Source organism: Carassius gibelio, chromosome B23, assembly GCF_023724105.1.
Source record: "Carassius gibelio isolate Cgi1373 ecotype wild population from Czech Republic chromosome B23, carGib1.2-hapl.c, whole genome shotgun sequence".
NCBI lineage: Eukaryota > Metazoa > Chordata > Actinopteri > Cypriniformes > Cyprinidae > Carassius > Carassius gibelio.
This window is the reverse complement of record NC_068418.1, coordinates 17,143,225-17,168,218: the sequence shown is the minus strand read 5'-3', so window position 1 is coordinate 17,168,218 and position 24,994 is coordinate 17,143,225. Positions and strand designations below refer to the sequence as shown.

General features: G+C 36.6%; 1 protein-coding gene across 3 annotated transcripts; it reads right to left on the bottom strand.

Moving 5' to 3' along the window:
- Positions 1–59: 59 nt before the first annotated feature.
- On the bottom strand, positions 60–24,720 carry rbms2b (RNA binding motif, single stranded interacting protein 2b). 3 transcript variants are annotated; one of them, XM_052595076.1, is made up of 14 exons: positions 24,514–24,720; positions 13,769–13,932; positions 10,467–10,525; positions 9,388–9,479; positions 4,692–4,849; positions 4,524–4,603; positions 4,338–4,447; positions 4,184–4,230; positions 3,978–4,071; positions 3,709–3,759; positions 3,521–3,631; positions 2,535–2,615; positions 736–808; positions 60–558 (listed from the first exon to the last, which is right to left on the bottom strand). In XM_052595076.1, the coding sequence occupies exons 1-14, from the start codon at positions 24,583–24,585 to the stop codon at positions 548–550; spliced, it is 1,203 nt and encodes a 400-aa protein (XP_052451036.1). In that variant the 5' UTR covers positions 24,586–24,720; the 3' UTR covers positions 60–547. The 3 variants fall into 3 exon arrangements, with proteins under 3 accessions (XP_052451036.1, XP_052451039.1, XP_052451037.1); XM_052595079.1 differs by having other exon boundaries at positions 687–808; positions 24,514–24,719; XM_052595077.1 differs by having other exon boundaries at positions 721–808; positions 24,514–24,710.
- Between the last annotated feature and the right edge of the window lie 274 nt (positions 24,721–24,994).

Genomic DNA, 24,994 nt, shown 5'->3' with positions numbered 1-24,994 from the left:
TTTCAGCAGGTTCCTCAGGATTTCCTTAAATCGATATTCAAGAAAAATGCAGCAAGATCTTTGCAAAAACAGTTTTTTTTTATGTACAAAATTCCTTTTGCAGCAGACAGTTCAAAAGCAGTCAACAAAATCTTTGAAGAATTTTACAAAAAGATTAAATCAATTTAAAACGACACATGGTGCTGTAACATCATAGTTGTTTCATTCTGGCTTCGCAGAACATTTTAGAAAATAAAGTTGCAGAAAAATATTTCTCAAATTGTGTCGGAGTGTGTGTGTGTGTGCATGTGAGTCTTTGTGTTTAAAAAAAAGCTTACTTTGCTTTTTGTGAACTTTATGACGTCTTGTAGTCATAGCTTTCTCCCTCCAAGACTTTCATTTACTAAAATAGGTTTAGCTTCATTATCGGTTGGCCTTCTCCGAGAAAAAAAAAGGTCACAAAAATGTCTGCTTTCTTCCATTGGAAAGAGACACGCTTCTCAGTTCCTTTTCACAATGTCCGTTTGTTTTTATGTCAAGAGAGGTGGTTCAGTATCCTCCATCACTCCTATGAATGAACTAAAATAAGAGAAAGATAGATATTAGAGGAGGAAAAGAAGCTTATAACATGAGTTACTCATCCAAACATCATGAACATATTTTCTTATGGATGAATGTTGTTTTCATGATCTCTTTCCATTACAGACCACAAGATTTCGGAAGCAACAGGAAGTAGCCCACCTCCTCTTCACTTGCCGTGCTGGTAGGAGTATGTTGTGTGGTCTGTGGGTGTCTCTATAGCAACCTGCTGCTGTTGGACGCTATTTTCCTGCAGTGGCATGAGGTCAACATTATTGACAATACAGTATTGTTCAAAATAATAGCAGTACAATGTGACTAACCAGAATAATCAAGGTTTTTAGTATATTTTTTATTGCTACGTGGCAAACAAGTTACCAGTAGGTTCAGTAGATTGTCAGAAAACAAACAAGACCCAGCATTCATGATATGCACGCTCTTAAGGCTGTGCAATTGGGCAATTAGTTGAAAGGGGTGTGTTCAAAAAAATAGCAGTGTCTACCTTTGACTGTACAAACTCAAAACTATTTTGTACAAACATTTTTTTTTCTGGGATTTAGCAATCCTGTGAATCACTAAACTAATATTTAGTTGTATGACCACAGTGTTTTAAAACTGCTTGACATCTGTGTGGCATGGAGTCAACCAACTTGTGGCACCTCTCAGCTGTTATTCCACTCCATGATTCTTTAACAACATTCCACAATTCATTCACATTTCTTGGTTTTGCTTCAGAAACAGCATTTTTGATATCACCCCACAAGTTCTCAATTGGATTAAGGTCTGGAGATTGGGCTGGCCACTCCATAACATTAATTTTGTTGGTTTGGAACCAAGACTTTGCCCGTTTACTAGTGTGTTTTGGGTCATTGTCTTGTTGAAACAACCATTTCAAGGGCATGTCCTCTTCAGCATAGGGCAACATGACCTCTTCAAGTATTTTAACATATGCAAACTGATCCATGATCCCTGGTATGCGATAAATAGGCCCAACACCATAGTAGGAGAAACATGCCCATATCATGATGCTTGCACCTCCATGCTTCACTGTCTTCACTGTGTACTGTGGCTTGAATTCAGAGTTTGGGGGTCGTCTCACAAACTGCCTGTGGCCCTTGGACCCAAAAAGAACAATTTTACTCTCATCAGTCCACAAAATGTTCCTCCATTTCTCTTTAGGCCAGTTGATGTGTTCTTTGGCAAATTGTAACCTCTTCTGCACATGCCTTTTTTTTTAACAGAGGGACTTTGCGGGGGATTCTTGAAAATAGATTAGCTTCACACAGACGTCTTCTAACTGTCACAGTTCTTACAGGTAACTCCAGACTGTCTTTGATCATCCTGGAGGTGATCATTGGCTGAGCCTTTGCCATTCTGGTTATTCTTCTATCCATTTTGATGGTTGTCTTCCGTTTTCTTCCACGTCTCTCTGGTTTTGCTCTCCATTTTAAGGCATTGGAGATCATTTTAGCTGAACAGCCTATCATTTTTTGCACCTCTTTATAGGTTTTCCCCTCTCTAATCAACTTTTTAATCAAAGTACGCTGTTCTTCTGAACAATGTCTTGAACGACCCATTTTCCTCAGCTTTCAAATGCATGTTCAACAAGTGTTGGCTTCATCCTTAAATAGGGGCCACCTGATTCACACCTGTTTCTTCACAAAATTGATGACCTCAGTGATTGAATGCCACACTGCTATTTTTTTGAACACACCCCTTTCAACTAATTCAACTAATTGCCCAATTGCACAGCCTTAAGAGCGTGCATATCATGAATGCTGGGTCTTGTTTGTTTTCTGAGAATCTACTGAACCTACTGGTAACTTGTTTGCCACGTAGCAATAAAAAAATATACGAAAAACCTTGATTATTCTGGTTAGTCACATTGTACTGCTATTATTTTGAACAATACTGTACATCACAGTGAATCAGGCTTTGAAACACTAGGAATATTTCAGCATGCAAGGGTTTGGTACCTCGGCTGTAACGCTTGAAGGAGGCACTTGGGCATATTGTGGTATGTAGGTCCCTTGCATAGCTGTGTTTGCAGGCATATACTGAGGACAGATGGACACATGTTGACAAATGTGTGATATTTACAGATAAAGTGAACATTAGACCAATATACTAGACGGATGAACTTCTTGCTCATATGGTTATTCATAATTCTTGTAATTCTGTATATCACAATTTCTATCAAAACTAGGGCTGCACGATATTGTTAAAAGCTGACAGGAATAATTTGTTCTTCTGTGATGTATATTGCACAATGAAAAAATAAAGGAATTTTCAGCGGATGATTTAAATAGCTACATTTGGATTTTGGAATCAATCATTCTTTAATGATTGGGATGATTTTGCTGGGGCTGCATACAAAATAAAATAAATTTAACTATTGCACTATAAAATAAACTGAAAGTTTAATAAAAGTAATACAAATATTGTTATAGTACACTGTAAAAATACAATACTAACATTTATGTCTCAATTTCTTTTCATTTTCAAACCTAAATCTGTCCAACTGTTTTTATTTGCACTGCATATTTTGCAATATTGAATTTATATTCTTATATCGTGCAGCCCTAAAACTAACACAAATATTAAAAACTGAAACCAAACTGACATTTCATGACACCAAAACCTAAGATAAAATTTATTTGCAATAAAATTAAAATACAATTACACGTTTTTTATACATGGTAATATTATAAAACCTGTCACCAGAAATGAAACGCAGTTAGCATATGAATTCTGGTAGCCCCAAAATGAAATTGCAATAATGTGAAACTAGAAAAATAAATAAATAAAATCAACTAAAATTAACAATGAAAACCAAAACTGAAAAGAATAGACAAATGGAAAAAAAGACAAATTTACTGCCAGTCATAAAATATTAGACCAATACATTATTTGTTTCAAGACATTTGTAATGAATTCTCTGTGGGATGTGTGGGGGACGTACCGTGCCTGTGCTGCCCAGGGTTAGATGGCTGAGCTGCTGTGTGAGAGGACCTATTATAGCAGTGGGCTGCATGGTCATGGTGTGGTCCACTGTGGGCGTGAGGACGGTACCCTGCGCACAGAAAAGAAAGAAAGTTAGACAAGCAAAAGTGCTTAAGGAAAAAGAGCAGTGCTTTTACTGCAACTTACCGCGGGCTGCATGAGGTAAGACTGGTGATGTATCCAGGAGGGATTGTGTACCTGACATCAAAACGAGACACATTTTAAACTTCCATTTGTGTTGTTACTCTATATGATTCAGATCAACTTAAACCTAATAAGCTAGAAAGAATGTCAAGATTTGTCAATAAACAAGAACTTAAATTGTTCATACAGGTATATAATAACTGTACGTGTTCAAAAGAGTTGAAATATTGAGCAGTAGTATGGCTCTTGCTAAACAAATGGCTTCTCCGTACCTGGTAGGTGGATACAGGTGAGTGCATGTAGGGAGAGAGAGAAGTCTGCGCAATAATTCTGTTCGGAGCAATGCTGTAGGAAGGAGAGTAAAACCTGCAGGGGGCGACAGACACATCAGTTTTTTAAGAAATCGCTGTCACCATGCAGCGTCATAATTAAAAGCACAACGTACAACATTTCTTGAGGATATAATTTCTGAACCCACCCATTTTGTAAAGTAGGAGTAGGGTCGTATGTTAGCGTCATCCCGCCCTGTATGTGTGAGAGAACGAAAGTGTGACAGTTGAATTAAAACTTGTGATTGAAATCAACATGGAAAAAGTAAAAAAATGAATAAATAAATAAAGCAGATCTCTCACAGTCTCGCCCTCTCTCTGCCACTGCCGCCCATTCTGGTGATATTTCCCCTGATTCTGGCGTTTTTTCTGTCCCCCATCCGCAAATTTACACAGCAAGGGTTCTGTAGGCACTTCATGAAAACATATCACTCATTATTTATTTGTCATAACCATCTGATCAATAGGAAAACAACCCAAATGTAGTACCTGGAACTCCGGGAGGAGTCTTGATGTATTTGCCGTTGAAATGTTGAATGATGGCCTCACATTTTTCAGTCGATTCCATCCTGACATAGAGTAATTGCAAATGCATTATGAATGGAATATTAATGATGATAATGTCAGGTTCTATGTATGAGAGCTGGTCAGGCGTACCTGGCGAAACCGACCCCGCGGCTGGTGCCGTTTGCGTCGCGTAAGATGCGTGTGGAGATGACCTGGCTGAAGGGCTTGAGCATGCTCTCTAACTCCTGCTCGTCCATAGACAGAGGCAGATTAGACATGTACAGATTGGTGGGGTCCTGTTCTTGTTGCTGCATCGAGAAGAGAGAAACAAATGTGTTAAACATTGAATAGGAAATCATCTCTATTGTAAACTGTTAAATTATTTTCAGTAATTGGAACTATATATATTTATGTGTGTGTGTGTGTAAGCAAAGCAAAAAACAAAAAGAAACTAATAAAACTAAAGAAAACTGAAATGAAAACAATGAATATAGAGCCTTCATGAAAGTGCATATAAATAATACGCCAAATAAAAACACACTTGCGCTATTTATTCACAAAAATGGACTTTAGCATGCATATGATATGCATGTGTTTGGTGTACGGTGCATATAATATGCAGTTTTCGTGTACATATGATACGAATCAATACCACACGTTTTTGTTTTTATTTGGCGTACTATTTATACGCACTTTCATGAGATTGATTAATATTTTCAACTTAAAGAATTAATTTGTCCAAAAATAGCAATTCTGTCATCATTTCTGCAAATAAATGCAGCCTTGGTGAGCATAAGGGACTTCTCTCAAAAATTAAGAACTCTTAAATTATTTCCAACTTTTGGCCACCAGTGAAAACAGAAGCTAAATTTTCACCATATTTGTCTCTTACCTTTGCATAATTATGCTGGAGTTTTAAACATCAACATGTTTTTTAGTAAAAAATGTCAAAATGACCGTTTTCAAGGCCAGTACTGAGTCAGCTCATTACCATATAAACACCTAATTAGCTTCATTTGAAGCTGCAGAGATGACAGCAAATATGCATACAGTACAAAGTGACACCTTTCTAACCTCAAATTAATAGATACACAAACCTGTGCTTGCATGTCTTCTATGGATTACCCAATTCCTGCATGAGGCATGAGCAGAAGGTTTTCATCTTAGGATCTCAAAACCCCTAATCATATTATACGGCTCAAATTAATTTAGTTCATTATCATTGAAGCAAGAGTTGTGTGTTAACTTGTCTAAACAAATCAGAAAGACAGTAAAGATGCTGCAAGACAGCAAACCTCCAATTCACCCGCTGCTGATTTGCATATTCTTCACTTTGGTGTGCAGATGAGATTAAAACATGAGCTGTAAATGCATTACCAGTTCATCTCATCACCATGAATAATGAATGTCTAATTGCAGTGTCCTGCGATGAAGGTGATTTTTGTACTGATTTAATTTTTCCAGAGAAGGAATGGGACAAGTTAAATCCACAGCAATTGCCTCAACAGACTCTTAAATATAATATATATAATATAATGTAGTTCAGACGGGTGCTTCATAATGTTCTTGTGTGAAGAGGTTGCCCTTTCATGCTGATCTACAGATTAAATAGGCAAATCTCACAAAATCTTTCAAGAATATGTTCAGGTCACATTTACTGCAAAATTAAAGATACATTTTTTTTATTGAATCCTGCTTTTGTTGCACTTTTGTATTGTGGCATACATTTTTTTGCACAATTAAGCACACCTATTACAAACTTCTCATTACTGCAATGCAAAAAACATCAGTGCTATTACTGTAATGCAAATAAATTAATAACATGCTTATTTTTTGTAGTCCCTTAATGATTTAAATAAAAAACTGTATCAAAAATACTAGCTTGACTTCCTATATATATATATATATATATATATATATATATATATATATATATATATATATATATATATATATATATATAATGTATAATATAATATGTATATAAATGTAATGACAATTGTGAATGTGATTTTTTTGAGGAAAATCATATTTTAATCTTCATTTGTTACAGGAATTGCTTTTCGGGAATAATAATTGTCATTGTAATAACATTAAAATCAAATAAAATATAACAAAAACATTTTAATTTAAATAATATTGCAGTTAAACAAATCTTAATTTAAATAAAATAATAATAATTAAAACAAAATATAGCAAAATATAAGGTGAACTCAAAATTATCATGTTCATGAATAATTAATTATAATGGAAATAATATTACAGCCCCCCCCCCAAACAACACAAAAAATCTTAATAATAATAATTATAGAATAATATAAAAAATAAAAATAAGTTTTATTTATTCAAAATGTAATGTCATTATTTATTTATTTATTTTGCTGTAAAATATGATCTGGACATTTTTTTGTGAGATTAACCCAAATATTCATCATAAATTTGGGGCAGGAGAAGAGCTGGCCTGCAGGGCCACCACAGGGAGGGTGTGCAGCACTACCAGCCAAGCTGCTCAGACAGTGACTCAGCCATGGGTGAGAGAGAAAACACACAGGCTCTTTGTAGAGCTGGAGCACCACGCAGGAGCAGCGACGGGACAAATACTCCTCAGGCACACACTTTGAACTGCTCTCAGTGGCAGACCTCAGCTCCATTTCCACAGCTCAACACCCACAGACAGCCCAAGTGTGCTAAAATCATCAGTGATTGGTGGCATTTACTTTCAACATCAGATAATTTCTCATTGAATCAGTTATACAATATTATATAATATAAGTCAAGAGAAAAAAAAAACAATGTTATGAAAGATTCATATTTCAAATAAATGCTGTTCTTTTGAACTTTATATTAAAGGTGCTGTAGGGAACTTTTGTAAAAAAATATTTTTTACATATTTATTAAACCTGTCATTATGTCCTGACAGTAGAATATGAGACAGATAATCTGTGAAAAAAATCAAGCTCCTCTGGCTCCTCCCAGTGCTCCTATTGCCATTTGCAGAAATACACCGCTCCCGGTAAGAAACAACCAATCAGAGCTGCGGTCCGTAACTTTGTTTGTGTTCAAAATGTAGAAAAATGTATATAATAAGCGAGTACACCATGAATCCATTTTCCAAACCGTGTTTTTGGCTTGTCCTGAATCACTAGGGTGCACCTATAATAAGTGTTTATATTCGGACTATTTTAGATTGCTTTGGGGATACCGCGGCGGAGTAACCCAGTACCTTTGTGATTCTTCATAGACATAAACAGAGAGAAGTAGTTCCGGCTACGATGTTCTTCCGCAAGACTCAAGCAGTTCTGTTTATTAACCGCTAGAGCGTCAAAAGTTCCCTACCGCAGCTTTAATCAGAAATACTGAAAAATGTATTACAGTTTCCACAACAAATATTAAGCAACAAATGTTTTCAACATTGATTATAATAAGAAATGTTTCTTGAGTACCAGATCAGCATATTAAGCCGCGTTTACACCGCAGGAACTTTACCCAGGAACTAGGGACTTTGGGCTGGTACTCGGTGGCTGCATCCGAAAACTCAGGCAGGTGACTTGCTGCCCCGCTGCCATATCAGGCAATGACTTTGCAGGCAGCATTTTTGTATGAAGGCACCTCATTAAACTGATTTTGGACAGGCTTCTGAGGCAGTGTAATGGTTTAATGATCTACAGCAAAATGTCGATTGTAAAATATTGCAAAATACAGCAAAATATTGGTGATAACTAAGTGAATATTTCATTACTGCAATATTGATTTCTCGCTAGAAATGACATCAAAAGCGGAAAACGTTGATCAGAAACATACATTTACACACAAACTGACCACGACCGCAACTTTCAGACGCCATCTTTATTTTTTTGCTTAACTCTCATATAATGTAACGCACAGGATTGTGGGATATCAAAAGCAGCAAAGGATACATCTATGCTGCCTTCAAAAATCGGCCAGATGAAGGCATCTCAGGAGACAGGAAGTGAAGCTAACACTGAAATACGACCTTGGAATGCGTCCTTCGAAGGCAGCATTTTTCAGTTTTCGGATACAGCCGGTGTGTTTCCACCCCAGGATCCAGGAACTAAATAAAGTTCCGGGATAAAAAAAGCCCCTCAGAAAGTCCCTGCTGGCGAGGTAGTACTTTTTCAAAGTTCTGGAACTTTCGGGGGCGGGACTTTGGCGCTAAAGATCCTGATTGGTTGAGTTCACGCAGCACTGGTTGAGTTCAACCACCATTTATTCGGATCATTTTCAAAATATTACTGTTACTGTGTCATGAAATGTAATTTTTAAAGTATTTCAGGCAAGAATGTAGTTGTTTAAAACTCCAATCTGTGGTTTATTTATAAAGGCAGCGCCTATTTAAAAATGTGTTTCGTCGATTTCTGAGACGGTGAGCTCCACGCGATCAGCGAGAGCTCAATCCACATGTATCCGCCGAGAGCAGTCTCACCTTGGCTAGACCTGTATCGCTGGCTCTGATGTCTCTTTAGTAGTTAAACATAAAATATAATTCGTTTTGGGTAACAACAATTAAATTGTTGTTGCTAAAGTCAGCTTCTTTAGTCTAATTTCATGTAATTTTTTTTTTCAATTTTATTGTCTACTAGCTTAAAATCAGTAAGGAAAGTAATATCATACATTCCCTCATCATGCTGTATGAAATCTGCGCCAATGTTGAATACTTTGGCTTAGGGGTTTGTTCAAATCCAAAAATTAAGTATGTATGAGCTATAGTAATAATAGTAATGCTCGTGTTTGGAATTCGTTTGAAGCGGTTTCAATGTTCCATATAAGGTTCACAGCAAGTAAGAGCCATTAAGGGGACAGGGTGTTTAGTTCCTCTGTCTCTTACCTTTGCCATCTGAGCCTGAACTCCACTGGTCTTTAGTGCAGTCACTGCTTTCTGTGCAGAGGTCGGACTGTCGAAATCCACAAAGCCATAGCCTGAACACACACACACACACAGAGAGAGAGGATCAGTGATCACTGCTTAGAGTTTAGTTGTTAAGCCAATAGCGTTCCCTATCACTCCTCTGCACCTTAGCTCACACTGGTAATCTCTCCTGCATGAGAAAAGAGCTATCAGACCAAGTTAGCTATACACTCTCACACACACAGACACAAATGTAATAGCACTGGTCCACTTGACAGATGTAGGGTTATGCAATACCAATCTCATTCCTGGTACATCAGCACACATTTGCTAGAGATAAAATAGATGAAGTGTATTTAAAGAGCGCTCACGGGTTAAAAGGAACAGTTCACTCACAATGTCTTTCAAAACGTGTATCACTTTCTTTCTTCCGTGAAGCGCAAAAGCAGATGTTTTAGAGGAACGTCCAAGATGCTCTTCTATATACAAAAATGGCCCACTGCAGTAGCTTTGATAGGAAAATCATTTTATTTGGATTTTTCATTTTGTAATGATTTATATTATTTTGTAAAATGTATTATTAATCAAATAATAATTAATATTTAATATCAGTATAAAATAACAGTAATATTACATAAAATCTTAATATTTAATAAAAAAACATTAATATTTAATAGAAAAAAATTAAGTACTGTATAAAGATTTTATTGAAAATATCAAACTTGAAATATCTATTTATAAATAATAACTGTCATAAAATAATATGAAAATCCCCCAAAAAGTTATAATAAAAATAATATAATTTTTTTTTTAAAGGAGATGTTTAGAAGAATCTCCAAGCTGCTATTTTCGCTACAATAAATGTGAATGGCGTCCACAGCTTTCAAGCAAGATTTTCTGTCTTGAAAAAAATACAATTTTAAAAAAATAAAAATTTTGGGAGTTTGATGGCTCATCTTAATTTAAGAAACAGAAAAGCAAATTATTTAAAGTTTCACTTTATCTTACATTTTTGGTGAACTATTCCATTAAATATGAAATTCTATAGCACATCTTACCTTTACACTTGTTGGTGGTCTTGTCAAGAATGGCCTTAGTAGACACTATTTTTCCATAGCTGTGCAATACAAAACACAAAAAGTAACATTTGGGTTAATTGAACAGATAAACACCTTAAACAGCTTTTAAGCAGCTTAATAATGATAAATCAATCCAAACTCATAAGACTTGATGTTTATCTGATATTTTATAAGGTCAAACACAGTTTGTAAGAGCCAAAGTAACCGAAGCCAGAGGAGGCACAAAACCCCATAAATCAAGGGCACCAGCGCTGCCCCGTTCACAATGTGCCACTCAACGGGCCCCCATATCCAGAAATCATTTGCATTAAATCTTCATGAGGGTGCCGGCATGGAGGAGAAGCCCTGATCAAATGGTAATGCTCTTTGAATAATGGATTCCATACCATGTTCATGCTGCCTTGCATGGGAAAAGGGATTTGCACAGCATGATACAGGTATAGAGCTGTAGGTTTGTGTACACGGCTGTGGATTACTGGAGGCTTGCGGGTGTTTGAGGGACGGGGAGGGGGAGGAAGGTAGGTGTTCTCGAGCCAGGCATGTGCTTGCAGTGTAACCTGAGAGTTCTCATTGTCAGCCCAGCACAGCTCTGGCTGAGATCCACAACAATCAACCTACAATGCCCTCCACCGACTCCTCACCTGGGTCCTACTGCCTGCACACACAACCTCAGGCTGATGTTCACAGCTCAACTAAACCTATATAATGCAATAATTATATTATAGATTAAAGTAATCACAGTAGTTTCAGTTTTTTATTCATTTGACCTTTAAGGGTTGTTCATGCAGGACGAGGAATGGAACAAAACACAGGTGTTTTGAGACATGCTTTTAAAAGTTTTGAATTTCACAAGACATCTTCAATCTCTAAGTCGAATACATCTGTCTACCGTATGTTTTTATAAAAACATAAAAAACAGCACAGATGGCAACCCAACGTACTGCCAAAATTGTTTATTGTACAAATGTAACAACAACAACATAAAAAAGAAATAAAAAATGTCATACATAATACCATGATTTAGCACTTCCCTGGTGTCTGCGGCTATTTCGTGCAAACAAGCCACAACGTAGTGTAAGCCTATTTATTTTTCCATCCTAAATATTCATGACTGCATGGTTAATTGCATTTTATTATTTGCATCTAGTTGAGTTTTTCCCTGATGTCACTATCAGTGCAGCCCAGGGGTGGACGGACAGTTAGTCATGTGTGAGATCCAACCCAGAGTCATGGTCAAGCACTACATGAGATGAGCTGCAGATATTAGTGTAGTACTCATACTGATCCTGTCGCAGTTTTCTTGTATATTAAAGAAATATCATTCTCGCATTCGCATACTCGGCTGGTGGTCTGAAGTGTTGATATTCAGAACAACAGCACTCTTGCTCGTGATAATCCTTAAATATATCCGAAGTCGTTTTTTTCACTGTTCTTGCTTGAGATATCCACAGCACTGACTTTGTAAAAGAAGCTGTAGAGTTCTGAAACCATTTGGTTTGTGATCTGCTCTCTCGCTTTCTATAAAGGTAACAGGAATTACTTGAGCAAACATCTCCCCCGCAAACAGCTCCTTTGCTAAGAAACACCTGATATATTTGACTAGCTCTTATCTCTCGCTCTCTCAGCCTCTCTTTCTCACACTCCCCCAAATCTCTCGTTCTCTCTCACAGCTTCTCCCCACCCCCATCACCAACAACTTTTCGTCTCCTCTGCCTCCCAGCTGTTGCCCTTGTTTGTCTTTCCCTTTCCCCCTGGGCTCAGAGTTTCCTGTAGGGCTGGGCAGCCTCATCTCAGCCGTTTCTTCCAGAGAGGGCCTCGATCTCCAGTATTTTACTTCTATGTGCATGTTCTTTCTACGCCATCTTAAATATATGAGCAGTTTGTCCAAAAAGGGAATATATATTTCAATGAAGCTTAAGAAAACACATCACATTTGTATTGGCCAAAATAACAAAATGACATCAAACACATTCATCAAAGACATTGAGTTGTTCACTTTAATTTAATATACTAATTTAAAATATAAACATTATAAGCTAATACATTTAGATTAGCATTTAGTGTATTTTATTATAACATTATTTATGTTCAATTATAAATTGTATTAATATTCTGAGCTTTCATTTTTATATTTCCAAATTTAATTTCATTTTAGTTTAAGTTTAGAAATTCTTTTGTCATTATTGTTATTATTTTATTCTATTTATCTTGAATTGATTTTTTATATCAGTTTTAGTCATTTTAGTAGCTTTCACTTATTTTAATTAATTGCCTAGGTAACATTTCTAAATTTCATTCCAGTTTTCCATCTTTTTATATATATATATATATATATATATATATATATATATATATATATATATATATATATATTATTTTATCTTTTTTAAATTAATGAAATACATTTTTTAATAGATTCAACAGTTCCCACTGCATTGCAGTTATAGATTTATAAACACTGAAAAACTAAAATCAAGCCATTTTAAATTTTCTTACTGATGAAGGAAATCAAATCAAACCTATAAAACACAAAGTCAAATAGAAATGAACGAAAGTGTTGTTAACAGGTGAGAGAATTAGATGAAAAGAACTATTTTTAAACATAAAATACTTTTTGTTGGGAGATCAAGGTGGGAGACGCCGAAGCCAAAATCTCTCTCTTCCTTACTTTTATCAACCCTAAAAAGGAAGTGCAGGGAAAGAGCGAGGAGGGGGAACCGTCGTGTCTAGCTGTTGGAAACACTGCAGTCGGTTATCAATAAAGAGCTCTGTTGAATTTGTCATAACATTCCACCAAAACATCTTCTAACATGAAAGCACAGATCTGATTATGACAAAGTGATATGAGATTTATTTCAAAAGATGAATTCCCGATGTACCAACAAAAACACACGGAATGAGAACCAATACCAAGATGAAGAACGAGCACCCCTCAGGCATCGTACCAAAATGTTATAAAATACCAAAAACGTCTCATGAATAGAAATGTGTGATTTTCACGACGTCCACTAAATCAAGATGCTGTATAGCTTATCCAAAAACACTTCATGTTGAAATGAAAGTGAATTATCTGCCAGCAGTGCATTTCTAACCTCATCATAAAGGGTCAAATCAGGACGCTCAAAGTCGGAGATTTTCTCTCCCACACTCTCCTTCTGTTTTTTAATGCATTTTCTGCTCTTATTACACATCCTCTCCAACTGCTGATGATGAACCTGACCTTACTTGTCTCCACAATTTCTAATCCTAAATTCATTTCCACGTGAAACAAGGACACTCACGGCTGACAGAGCTTGACCAGGTCCTGGTCTGTGGTTCCTGGATGGAGACCACGGATGTACAGGTTGGTTTTGCTCAGGTGGTCTCCACTGCTTCCATTACTGCTGCTGGTGGTGGTGTTGGGACTGGGCGGCGCCATCTGCTGGGTGGAGGACGCATACGCCTGCTGTGAAAACAGAGATAAGACGAGAGACAATACAGTGATATTAGATTAAAATTCCTAAGAGCTTTCCTTTAATTTTCCTTGGAAATGTGCTCCTGACTTATGTGGAAGGAGTTGTTGTGCTGACCATTAATGACTCAGTCTTGCCACACGCAGAGCAAAACCCTCAAATATCAAAACGATGATGCCGCAACATGAATATAACCTTTAAAAAATCAGTTCACTAAGAAATTGTGTAATTATTACTGACCCTGACATCATTTCAAACCCATATTCTGTTTTTTTTTCTCTCCATGGAACACAAAGGGATATTTCCATGCAACAACGAAACAAAAATTTACAAAAACCGACCATTAAACATAGTTGTGTGCTATATTCTAAATATAGTCTTCTTGAAGCCATCCAAAATCTTTGTGTGGAAAAACTGAACCAAATGTTATACATTATTTGCTGTTAATTCCCTTCAAATAAACTCAGAAGTCATTTTGACTGGATCATTGAAACAGTAACTGGCTGTGTCCTAAATCACACACTTTTCAGGTACTTAGGAATGTATTTTGAATAAATAATTATGTTGTAACCGTTAAACAAGTATGTGTTGTTTGAATGTAAACAAGTATGTGTTGTTTGAATGTGTTGTGTTCAGTTCTGTCACCTCACTGCCATTAACAACCCATAAAGTCCTGTAAAGTGTCCATTTGATGCACACTTTGTCCAAAATAGTAGGTCTGGTCATCCGAGTACTTTACACCTACTAAATCAGACATACTGTTCTTTTCACATACTGTTTATTGCCTCCTATATAGGAAAGTATGCGATTTCAGGTACAATAACAAGCAGATTCTGAGACACAAAATGCCTGTGATTGTTGTTGTGTCCAAAGCCTGGGGCTTTCCCTCTCCTGAGAGGTTCTGTTAGTTTTCTAATTAACTCCTCATCAGTCAGAGGGGCAGGCGAGGATGAAGTATTTAATTAGCCAAGCCTGTGAAATCAAATCAGCCAGGGAACAATGGCTCGGTTTAATACATGCTACAAGTGCACTGGTTTGTCTGAGATTGTTGGAAAAAGAGGAGCAGGGCACATCCAGAAGTGCTCGTACTAATGTTATGTCATATATAGGGCTCTTGACTTTGAGCCGGTTGAACTTAGTTATAGAAGCCTGTCTAATTGAGATCTGAGCTTGTTAGCGTTGAGCGCTAATCCCTCTCATGTGCTGGGTGCAGTCAGAAAGCACTGTCTCATTAGGACTGCTCTACTCGGCTAACTCTGCCTCTGCATGGGAAAACAGATGACTGAACCACTGCCCCCCAAGCCCATCTGCCCTGCAACGCTGTTCAAGGTTAAGCAGAGCTGCACACCTAACTACACCAGTCTTCCCCACACAAACACTACATGCTAAAAATAACAAACCTCCCTATGACATCAATCCAGATAGAGGTGTTGTTTGAATCATGCCATATTGTTTCAAATTTTCACTTAACTAAAAATGTGTTACTTTAAAGTGCTTATGTGCATTTATTTTAAAATCTTTATATTTAGCTTTTGAGCATTTTTAGATGTAAATATTTAACATGTAATTATATATATATATATATATATATATATATATATATATATATATATATATATATATATAAATGCATCACCGTTTATATAAACAATCTTAAGTAGCAAAACTGTTTTCAACACTGGTAATAAGAATCATATGACACTGAAGAATGCTCCTGAAAATTCAGCTTAGTCATCACAGGAATAAATGATTACACAAACTTTGCAAAAAGGTGTTTTCAAAGTTGTAAATAAAACAGACTACTGGAGCTTGTTTTACAAGAAAATAGCTACTACTTTAGTCTTTCTACTTCAAAATTAAATTTGTAATAAAATGTCCCAACCCCCTTTCAAACTGCACGTCGGACCAGGAAAATTGCCGGAACATTGCCGGATCACCTTCTGTGTGAAAGCAAACATCCCGGGATTGATTCCGGCACTGAACCCAGGTCGGTGACCTAGTAACATTGCCAGGTTCAATCAACGAGTGCTGTGTGAACAAAAGCCAGATCTAATGCCGTGTCGAAGTGATGACGCACGTTAACGCACAACTCTTTTACCGGCTGTTTTGAAGGAAGATCAACGTTCGCGACGAAAAAATATGTGCAAACTGTAATGAAGCAGAGATCAGTTTGTTCCTCACTTTCCGCGCTGACGCCGAGATCGTTCGCTTGCTTCAGTGACAGTATAACGTGCCTAACGTATTCAACTCGTACATTACACGTCACACCCTGATGTCACGTGTCATTACGGGATCTTTACGGTTTGTGTGTGAAAGCACGCACATATCCCGGGTAATCACTGGCAGTGTGAAAGTGTAAAATCTAGCCACCCAGGAACAATTGCCGGAACACATTACCCGTGTATTTACTGGAATGGCAGTGTGAAAGGGGCTCTAGTTACTTGCCATTTCCTTTCAAATTCAGTGGAAATAGTTTAAATGCCAATTTTTGTTTAATCAGTGTGCACATTAAATGTACTTTAATTGAAAAGACAAGCGATATTACAAACATATGTGCAATTGTAGAATTGGTCACTATTTGCTTGCATTCTGGGGAAAAAAGTAGCTAGCTATGTATTTTAAGTTCCGCTTCACTAAGTTTGCGTGCCTAGGGTTCTTCTCACGACTTCTCATGACCCATATGGACTCTACACAAACAATCTCATTCTTGTACATCTGTTAAACCTGAAGTTTTAATTCTTGTTCATGTAATATATTAGGTGAAGGCATTCCTCAGAGTCCAAACTGACAGTATGCATCATGCATCACGACCATCCTCACTGCTCTGTTTACTTCAGATTGTGCTCAATGTATCTGAATGCAGAACAAATCCTTGTCAACATCTACTCAATACCAGCAAACCTGCCCTTGAAACCTGAGAGTCCTCCCTTATTTGCACTTGAGGACAGCACTGCAGTGGAACCGGCTTTAGTCCGCCTCTTCATTTCCATAGATATGCGCAGTGTGGTAATGAGAGCCTGGCGGGGTTTGCACCTCTCCTGATTACTCCATTGCAGTGCCACTAGGGCAGACTCTTGGGAAGGCTTGCAGAAATAGAGGTCACAGGAGGCAGAACACAGCTCTGAAGGGTTAGCAGTGATCTGGCTCTAAAGAGCTGGTACCAGGTGTGACTGTGGATGAAAATAAATGGTCTGTCTATCATTCCAACCTGCATAGGTTACAGTATTGTGATGCATGCTTTTGGTTTTGCTTGGAATATGGATGTTTAATGACCTACCAAGACATAATGCAGACTTCCAAAGCAAGTGAAAATAACTTGCATGCATTTTATATGGTTACTGTCGGAAAGGAACTATATGCACAATGGCAATCATTTTGTTTTTATAAAATGAATAAAACAAAGTAACATGTGCATTTATGATTATTTTTTCGTTTTCAATTTCTGAAAATACATAATATATATATAATAAAATACAATATCATATATAGATGTCTGGGTCGATGCAATAATGTTTTCATTATTTTTAGTGTGTAGTTAGTCAAATTACACTGTGGTTTTAAAAATTGTATTAGAATCTAGATTTTGATCGTTTACATTTTTTATATGAATATTTTGAGAATATATGAATATAATTTCTAAAACAATATTAGTATTTTTACAAAAAAATTTTTTAATTATTATTTAAAAAATATTATTAATATTTTGTGATCGCAGTCAAATATTTGTAACTTAATTGAATAATTCCAATATAATCAATTTCTAAAAATACATAATAATACCAAATCATTTATATATATCTGGGCCACAATGCAATAACATTTTGATTATTTTTAAGGTGTAGTTATTCAAACTTCTCGATGGTGTGAGAAATAGTTAAGATTAGATTTATGTTAGAGTCAGACTGTGTTTGCCTAATAATACAATACATAATGCAAAAAGGATTTGTTTAAAAAAAACCTGTAACTAAAAATTAAATCGTTGCATGAGAATATCGAGACAATATTATTAGATAAAATATTCTTCAGAATAGTGATTTTTATCCCTCAGTCCAATGTCCTTAGAGAAATATAAAGAACTTTGGTTTCTAAATCATATATATGGTGTTTCTTGAGACATGCAATTTTTCACTCAAACATCGTTCACTGGATTAAAGTTGAGGAGGAGGGGAACAGCAGAAAAAAATCCCTCAGTTGCTCAGTTCTCCACCCTTTTCAAGTTAGGATTTAATCTTGGTCAGGTATTTTCTGAGATTCTCTGTCTGTATATCTTTTGGCTAATCAAAAATGTCAAACTATAACTCTTAGTAGAAATTAAAGAGAAAGAAACAAGCGTAACCAAAGCCAGTAACCCAGGATCCACGCACAATGTTTGATACAGGAATTCCAGGAATTCCAAGGCATTTATCTCTGAGCAATCTGCATCCCTGCCAAGAGTGCAGGAAGGAGGGGAATGACTCTTCTTCTAGGCTGCTTGGTTTTCAAAACTGTGTCTTTCAGCAGTGATCCATCCCGTGAAGGAGAATTTGGAAGTAAGTGCATGTGAGTGAACACACATTTCTGTAACGGTACCAACAGAAAGGAATCTTCAGCATGCATTACTGAGTGATTCAAATATTTCTGTAGAATCATATAATCTGAAGAAAACCATACAATGTTACACTCTACAAATGTTAAGTTAAAGTTTGCAGTTTAGTGCTTTTAATTAGTACATTCATCAATTCTTGGATATGGTTATGCATCTTATATACTTTCATTTTCCAGTGTTGAAACTTAAACTATAAGTATAGGCAATATTAATATGTATAACAATAAAAAAAAATATTTTTAATTTATGTATATAATTTAATACATATTTTAATATCTGAATATTTTAATAATATTTTTTTAATATTTAATAGTTATATTTTGTTTTTGGACCAGTGAATATGTTTTTTTTAATGTATTGTTGAGCTTTGTTAATATTATGCAACTGGAATATATTGGGTTTGGTGCTTTTAAAGCATAAGAATCTCTTTTAGTATCCACAGTCGGCTCTCATTGTTTCTTTCGATACTGTGCATCTCAAAGCTCTCAACTGTATATTCAAAACTGAGTGATTCGCATAAAAAGAGTGTTTCATTACCTTAAAGGTCACAGAATATTTAGAAGACTCTAATGAGCTTCAAATATTCATATTGTCTAAAGTGATTTGCAACATTTTGCCGCCCCACAGAGTGTCATTCTCCAGTGGATTTTATTCTGCCAGAGCTGACAGCAGTTGGGTGAGTCAGTGCAGCAGTGCTTAGCAGACCTGCAGGGCTTAGGAAGCCTAAGTTTGGGGCACTTAAGGAGGAAATTAGAGACCAGTGGCTGCACACTCTCACCATCCTGAAATTCTGATAAAGTTAATGTCCCCTGATAACTCGTAGGCACACAGGCTGTGGAAATAATGTTCCAAATTACATTTTCTGCAGAGCTTATTCACACCAAGAATAAAAAATTATTATCAGATACATATCTTCAGTGTTGGGTAAGTTACTAAAAAAAAGTAATCCACTACAAATTACTAATAACTTCTTTAAAATTGTAATTTGATTACATTACTGCATTTAAAAAGTAATCAGATTACTAATTACTTTACTTTCAAGTTACTTTCAAGTTTACTTTACTTTTCAAGTTATCAAAGCAGAGAAACTAGTTATTTTATTAATTTAATATTGACTGAAAAAATACATAAGTAGCCTATTATTTTTATAGCCTACACTCCTAAAATCTACAAAACTTTTGTGTGTGTGTAAAATAAAGAAAACAAATAGGGTGCGCTATCTGCAATTCAGTCCATTCATATTCCGCTAATATCTTCCTGAAACGAATAACTGAAATGAAAGAAAATGAGCTGAGAAATACAGTTTATCTTAAGTGTCTATTATTAAATAAAGTAAGTCCTGTCGAAAAACGAATATTCTCTGATGGAATAATCCTTATGAAACAGTCTTTCTCATATAACCTCTGTATACAAAGAAAGATTCAAGGTCATTTCAGCTACTTTTTGTTTTGGGTAGAAAACGTGCTGTGAGGAATAAGCCTTGAATTATGATGCCAACGCGACTTAAAGCAGCAGATGATCACATTCTACTGAGTCATTGGTTTTTACTAATATTAGTGTTACTGTGACATAAACTTGTACACATTCACTTGTTGAGATATTACCAAACTATAATGCCAGACTAAAATATGTGCAACATTTTGTAATATGATTCATACAAATTAAAATAAGACCTTTTATTGCATCTAAATGTTGTAGGACTCAATGCATTTGTAACTTAAAGGTTTAGTTCACCCAAATATTAAAATTATGTCATTATTATTATACCTTCATGTCGTTCCAAACCCATGAGACCTCTGTTCATCTTTGAAACACAGTTTAAGATATTTTAGATTTAGTCCGAGAGGTCTCAGTCCCTCCATTGAAGCTGTGTGAACGGTATACTGTCTATGTCCAGAAAGGTAAGAAAAACATCATCAAAGTAGTCCATGTGACATCAGAGAGTCAGTTAGAATTTGTTGAAGCATCGAAAATACATTTTGGTCGAAAAATATAAAAAGTTACGATTTTATTCAGCATTGTTTTCTCTTCCGGGACTGTTGTGAGTGTGACTTCTGTGACTGTTGACGTACAACGCTGTTGACGTGTTTTCTGGTGCGCCCAATAACAAAGATAACAGCAGCGTCGTATGACATTTTCAATGCTACAACAAATTCTAACTGACCCTCTGATGTCACATGGACTACTTTGAAGATGTTTTTATTACCTTTCTGGACATGGACAGTATACCATACATAGATTTTCAATGGAGGGACTGAAAGCTCTCAGACTAAATCTAAAATATCTTAAACTGTGTTCCGGAGATGAACAGAGATCTTACGGGTTTGGAACAACATGAGGGTGAGTCACTGATGACATCATTTTAATATTTGGGTGAACTAACCCTTTAAGTAATGTAATTTTACTGACATAAGTAACTGTAATCAAATTACATAAATTGAAAATGTAACGCATTACTTTACTGCGTTACCAGGAAAAGTAATTATATTACAGAAACACGTTATCCCCAACTCCGCATATCTTACATTAAAACATGAGAAGTTGCATTGCTAGAATTATTATCTTGCATTTAGGGTTAAAAATCATTATGGTCTGGATCAAATTGATCCTGACTTTAGATTCATCAGGATTTAAATCACAGTATATATTTAAAAATTGGTAAAGCAAAAAGCCTCATAAACATTAATGCTTCCCACACATAACTTATATTAAAAAGAGGCAGAGAACCTGACATAACAAAATAAACCAAATAATTATTTTTTTTCAGGTCTGCGCAACTGCCAACATAATAATAAAATATCATAATAGATCATAATAGAAATAATGCACGCAAAACAGTAGAATGTCAACACTTCGCAATCACGTTCATGACCCAAAATGAAAAAAAAAAAAAAATCTAAATTTCAAGAATAAAATCATACTTTGAGCAACTCAAAAATCATAATGGGTCAAAATGACCTACAATATAAGCATGCAAATGAGAGTGCTTTTGGTTCGCCTTCTCATTCCGTTCTTTAAATAAATATACCTTTACTCTCACACATAGTTGGTTCATCTTCCTCCTGGCCCACACTCATTAACTATGATTCCAGTTACCCTATTTTAAATGCACATTTTGAAGTATCGCATGAGAAACAAGTGATGGAAATGCCAAATTCTGAATAAAAAACCCTTAATTCACAAAATGTTTTTACACTCACTTGAGGTGGGCATTTAATCATTTTGTTCTCTTCGACTTGTTGGATAGAAACAATGCTTGTTCAAAAATGTTTAATGTGATATACCAGTTTTGCGCATGACTTAAACTAGCAACTTTGGATGGAAACCCAGCTATTGAGGGTCACTGCAGAAATACTGTTCTGTAGTTCTATCCACACCTGACATTCTCCCACTGCATTTTTACACAACTACAGCAACTAAAGATCCATATAGAGTGCAGCCTCAGCTTCACAAAACACTACAGTCAAGAAGTTTTGGAACTGTCAAGAACTGGACTTGTCATTCCTCCTTTGGACTTCCATTGGCAGCAACAACAGCCATCATACTCAACAGACAGGGCCGCCTCAAGGCTTTTGGCCAGTGGCCCTACTCAAACCTACTGAATACTTTTCATCTAGTCCGTTCCAGCAGGTGGAAGTGCAACCTGACATCACCAGGTTATTTTTTCATTAAAAACAGATGCCCTGAATTCAATTCTGCCCAAAACTGCTTCCAAAAACACCATCTTCACTGCCATCCCTGGGGTGATACATGCCATAATATCTCCATTCAATGGCAATATACAATCTTTCAATAATGACAAACATGTCCTTATTATGACCAAGGGACATGATGCCCACCTGCCCAACACAGCTTACTTCCTTTCATGCTACTACCTACACTTCCTCCCCCAGCACTCGCCCGCTGTGCGAGTTATTGAGAAAAGATGCCCCATGGGCTCGGACACCTGCCACCTCAGCGGCAGGGCTGCTGGAGGCTCTGCTATCAGGCAACTCAATGCTTTCTAGAGCAGCACTTATAAGTAAATAGTTGGTTTTGTAAAAATCAAGTCCATGGTTAGCTCTAACAAGAAAAGGAAAATGAGGTCAATGAATATGGTTAAACATGCAACTGTGAATCTCAGTGAATAGCTGTGGTCTTCTCTTATTTCTTCATAAACTGAAAGGTAAAATGAAATCAGCAACCCGGTCTGCTTGAATCTTTGCATTGTTTCTGGATTATTTCGTGAGTATGGGCGTGAAGCTGAAATAACATTTAGAGAGCCAAGCTGGATCAGATAACAGGGTGTATGCTTGTGAAACTGTTAATGAGTAGACAGACATTCATACTCAATGTCAGTGTCAGAAACGGCTTCCCTTTATCTAGTATTTTATAAGTTATCAGGCAATAATTTATAAAACGGTCCACACGTTAACAGTCATTTTATTTCAGTCTATTATGATGAACTTTTTGTAAGGGCATTGTAGATTGATAAAGAGGGAGTGCTTTGAATAAACTTGCGAAAAAGCGCACCTGATTTATCATGATGTTAAAAATATATGGTTGACAACTTTAAGGGCATGTCAGTGCAGTATTAATCTCATGTCAGGTAGAGATTTATTAGATTAGTAGTACACAATAACACCACTTTATCACTGTGGGTTCAACAGGAACACAATGTTCACAGGTAAAGTAACTTACTTTATGTAGCTAATATTTGCATACATTTGCATACCCAAACTCAACAGCAATTCATTCTTAAATGGAGAGGAGTGGAGAAGAGGCAAAGTGATGAACCCAATCAGTAAATATGGGAATTGTTAGGAGGATATGATGGTCAGAGGCCAATGGGAATATTTGTCCAAGATGCTGAGGTCACACCTGTACTCTTTTCGAAAGCTATCCTGGGATTTTTAATGACCACAGAGAGTCAGGACCTCAGTTTAATGTCTCATCCGGAGGACAGCGCTTGTTGACAGCATAGGGTCCCCATCACTATACTGGGGCGCTGGGGCCCACTCAGACCATAGGGTGAGCACCCCCTACTGTCCTTACTATGAGCTCTTCCATCAGCAACCTCCATCCAGATACTGACCACAGGCTCAACCCTGCTTAGCTTCAGTGGGAGACCAGTCTTGGGCTACAGGGTCATATGGCTGCCAGCTACATACATATCATTCAGAATAAATTCAAAACAGACTGGAAAATACTTTTTTTCAATAAAAAAGGTTATAAACTTACATAGTATCTGTTTTTATTAACCTAGAATATTTATTTTGTGTAAAAAAAACACAAATGTTATTGGAAGCATAATCATTAAAATCACTAGTGTCTTACCTGTCCCAAAAAAAAAAAGCCTACGACATTTATATTATGATTATATTAGTTTATCTCTGCAAGTAACCAACATCAAATGAACTGCGCCATTAACATGATATAAAAGCTAATTTAGTCTTTTATTCTCTCTTCTGATCTTTGTCTCTCCGAAAATGAATAGCCCGTGAATCAAAGGCATCCTGTGTCGGGTGCATTGACTTTCTGTCTCTGCAAAGTCAATCCGAAACCTAAATGTTTCCAGTCATAGTAGTGGGATTTATAGGGGTGGGGCGAATGACTCAACGTAAAACTTGCTTTAACTAATTTTCTTTTTTCCCCATCAAGCAATTTTCCTCATGAATCCCAAATAACAGTCCTCTATTCTGATTTACTTCGAACAATCTACAAGCATCGAGTCCCCATAAATAAGAAGCTGTCCGTGAACATTTCGGACCGCAAGTTCGCACTGTCTGAATCTACATCAAGATGCCTACTTTTTAAATATACTCCACACTCCACAGCGGAGGAAAACCCGGCACGATCGCGCGATGATACACTTCAGTATTTTTATGGTTCCACTTTCAAGGACACTGCAGCTCGCACTCGTGCAGTTACACACACAAGAGATAAGCGACAGAAATCTGCGTTTTCCGCCGTCCCGACCAGACGCCACCACATACGAAGAGGGATTTACCTTTTTACTGGTTCTGCTGGGATAGCCGTTGTATGGGTTGAATCCTATCCTTGGCGGCACAGAGAGCAGCATTTTTTACAGCAGCAGCAGCAGCAGCAGCAGCAGCAGCGCGCGCTGTGTCCGGAGCGCTTAGTACAGCCAAAACAGTCAGCTGACGTCACCGGGGACATTCAGCCTGGAGTCTGTGGAAGAGATCGAGTCGCTTACACACACACACACACACACACACACACACACACACACACACAGGAAGAAAACAGCAATAGTGCACGCTATTCTGTTCTAAATGACATTGAAATATATACTCTCTTATGACTAATAAAAGAGTTTTGATTTCATATGAACTTTTTCTGTTTTAAACAAGGATCGTAATGGAGGAAATCAGCTGAAAGACCCATTCTTGAACTTTCTGGAAATCGATGCTGAATTCTCCCAGCTGCACAAACACTAGGCCTATTAAATATGATATTCACTGGTTATA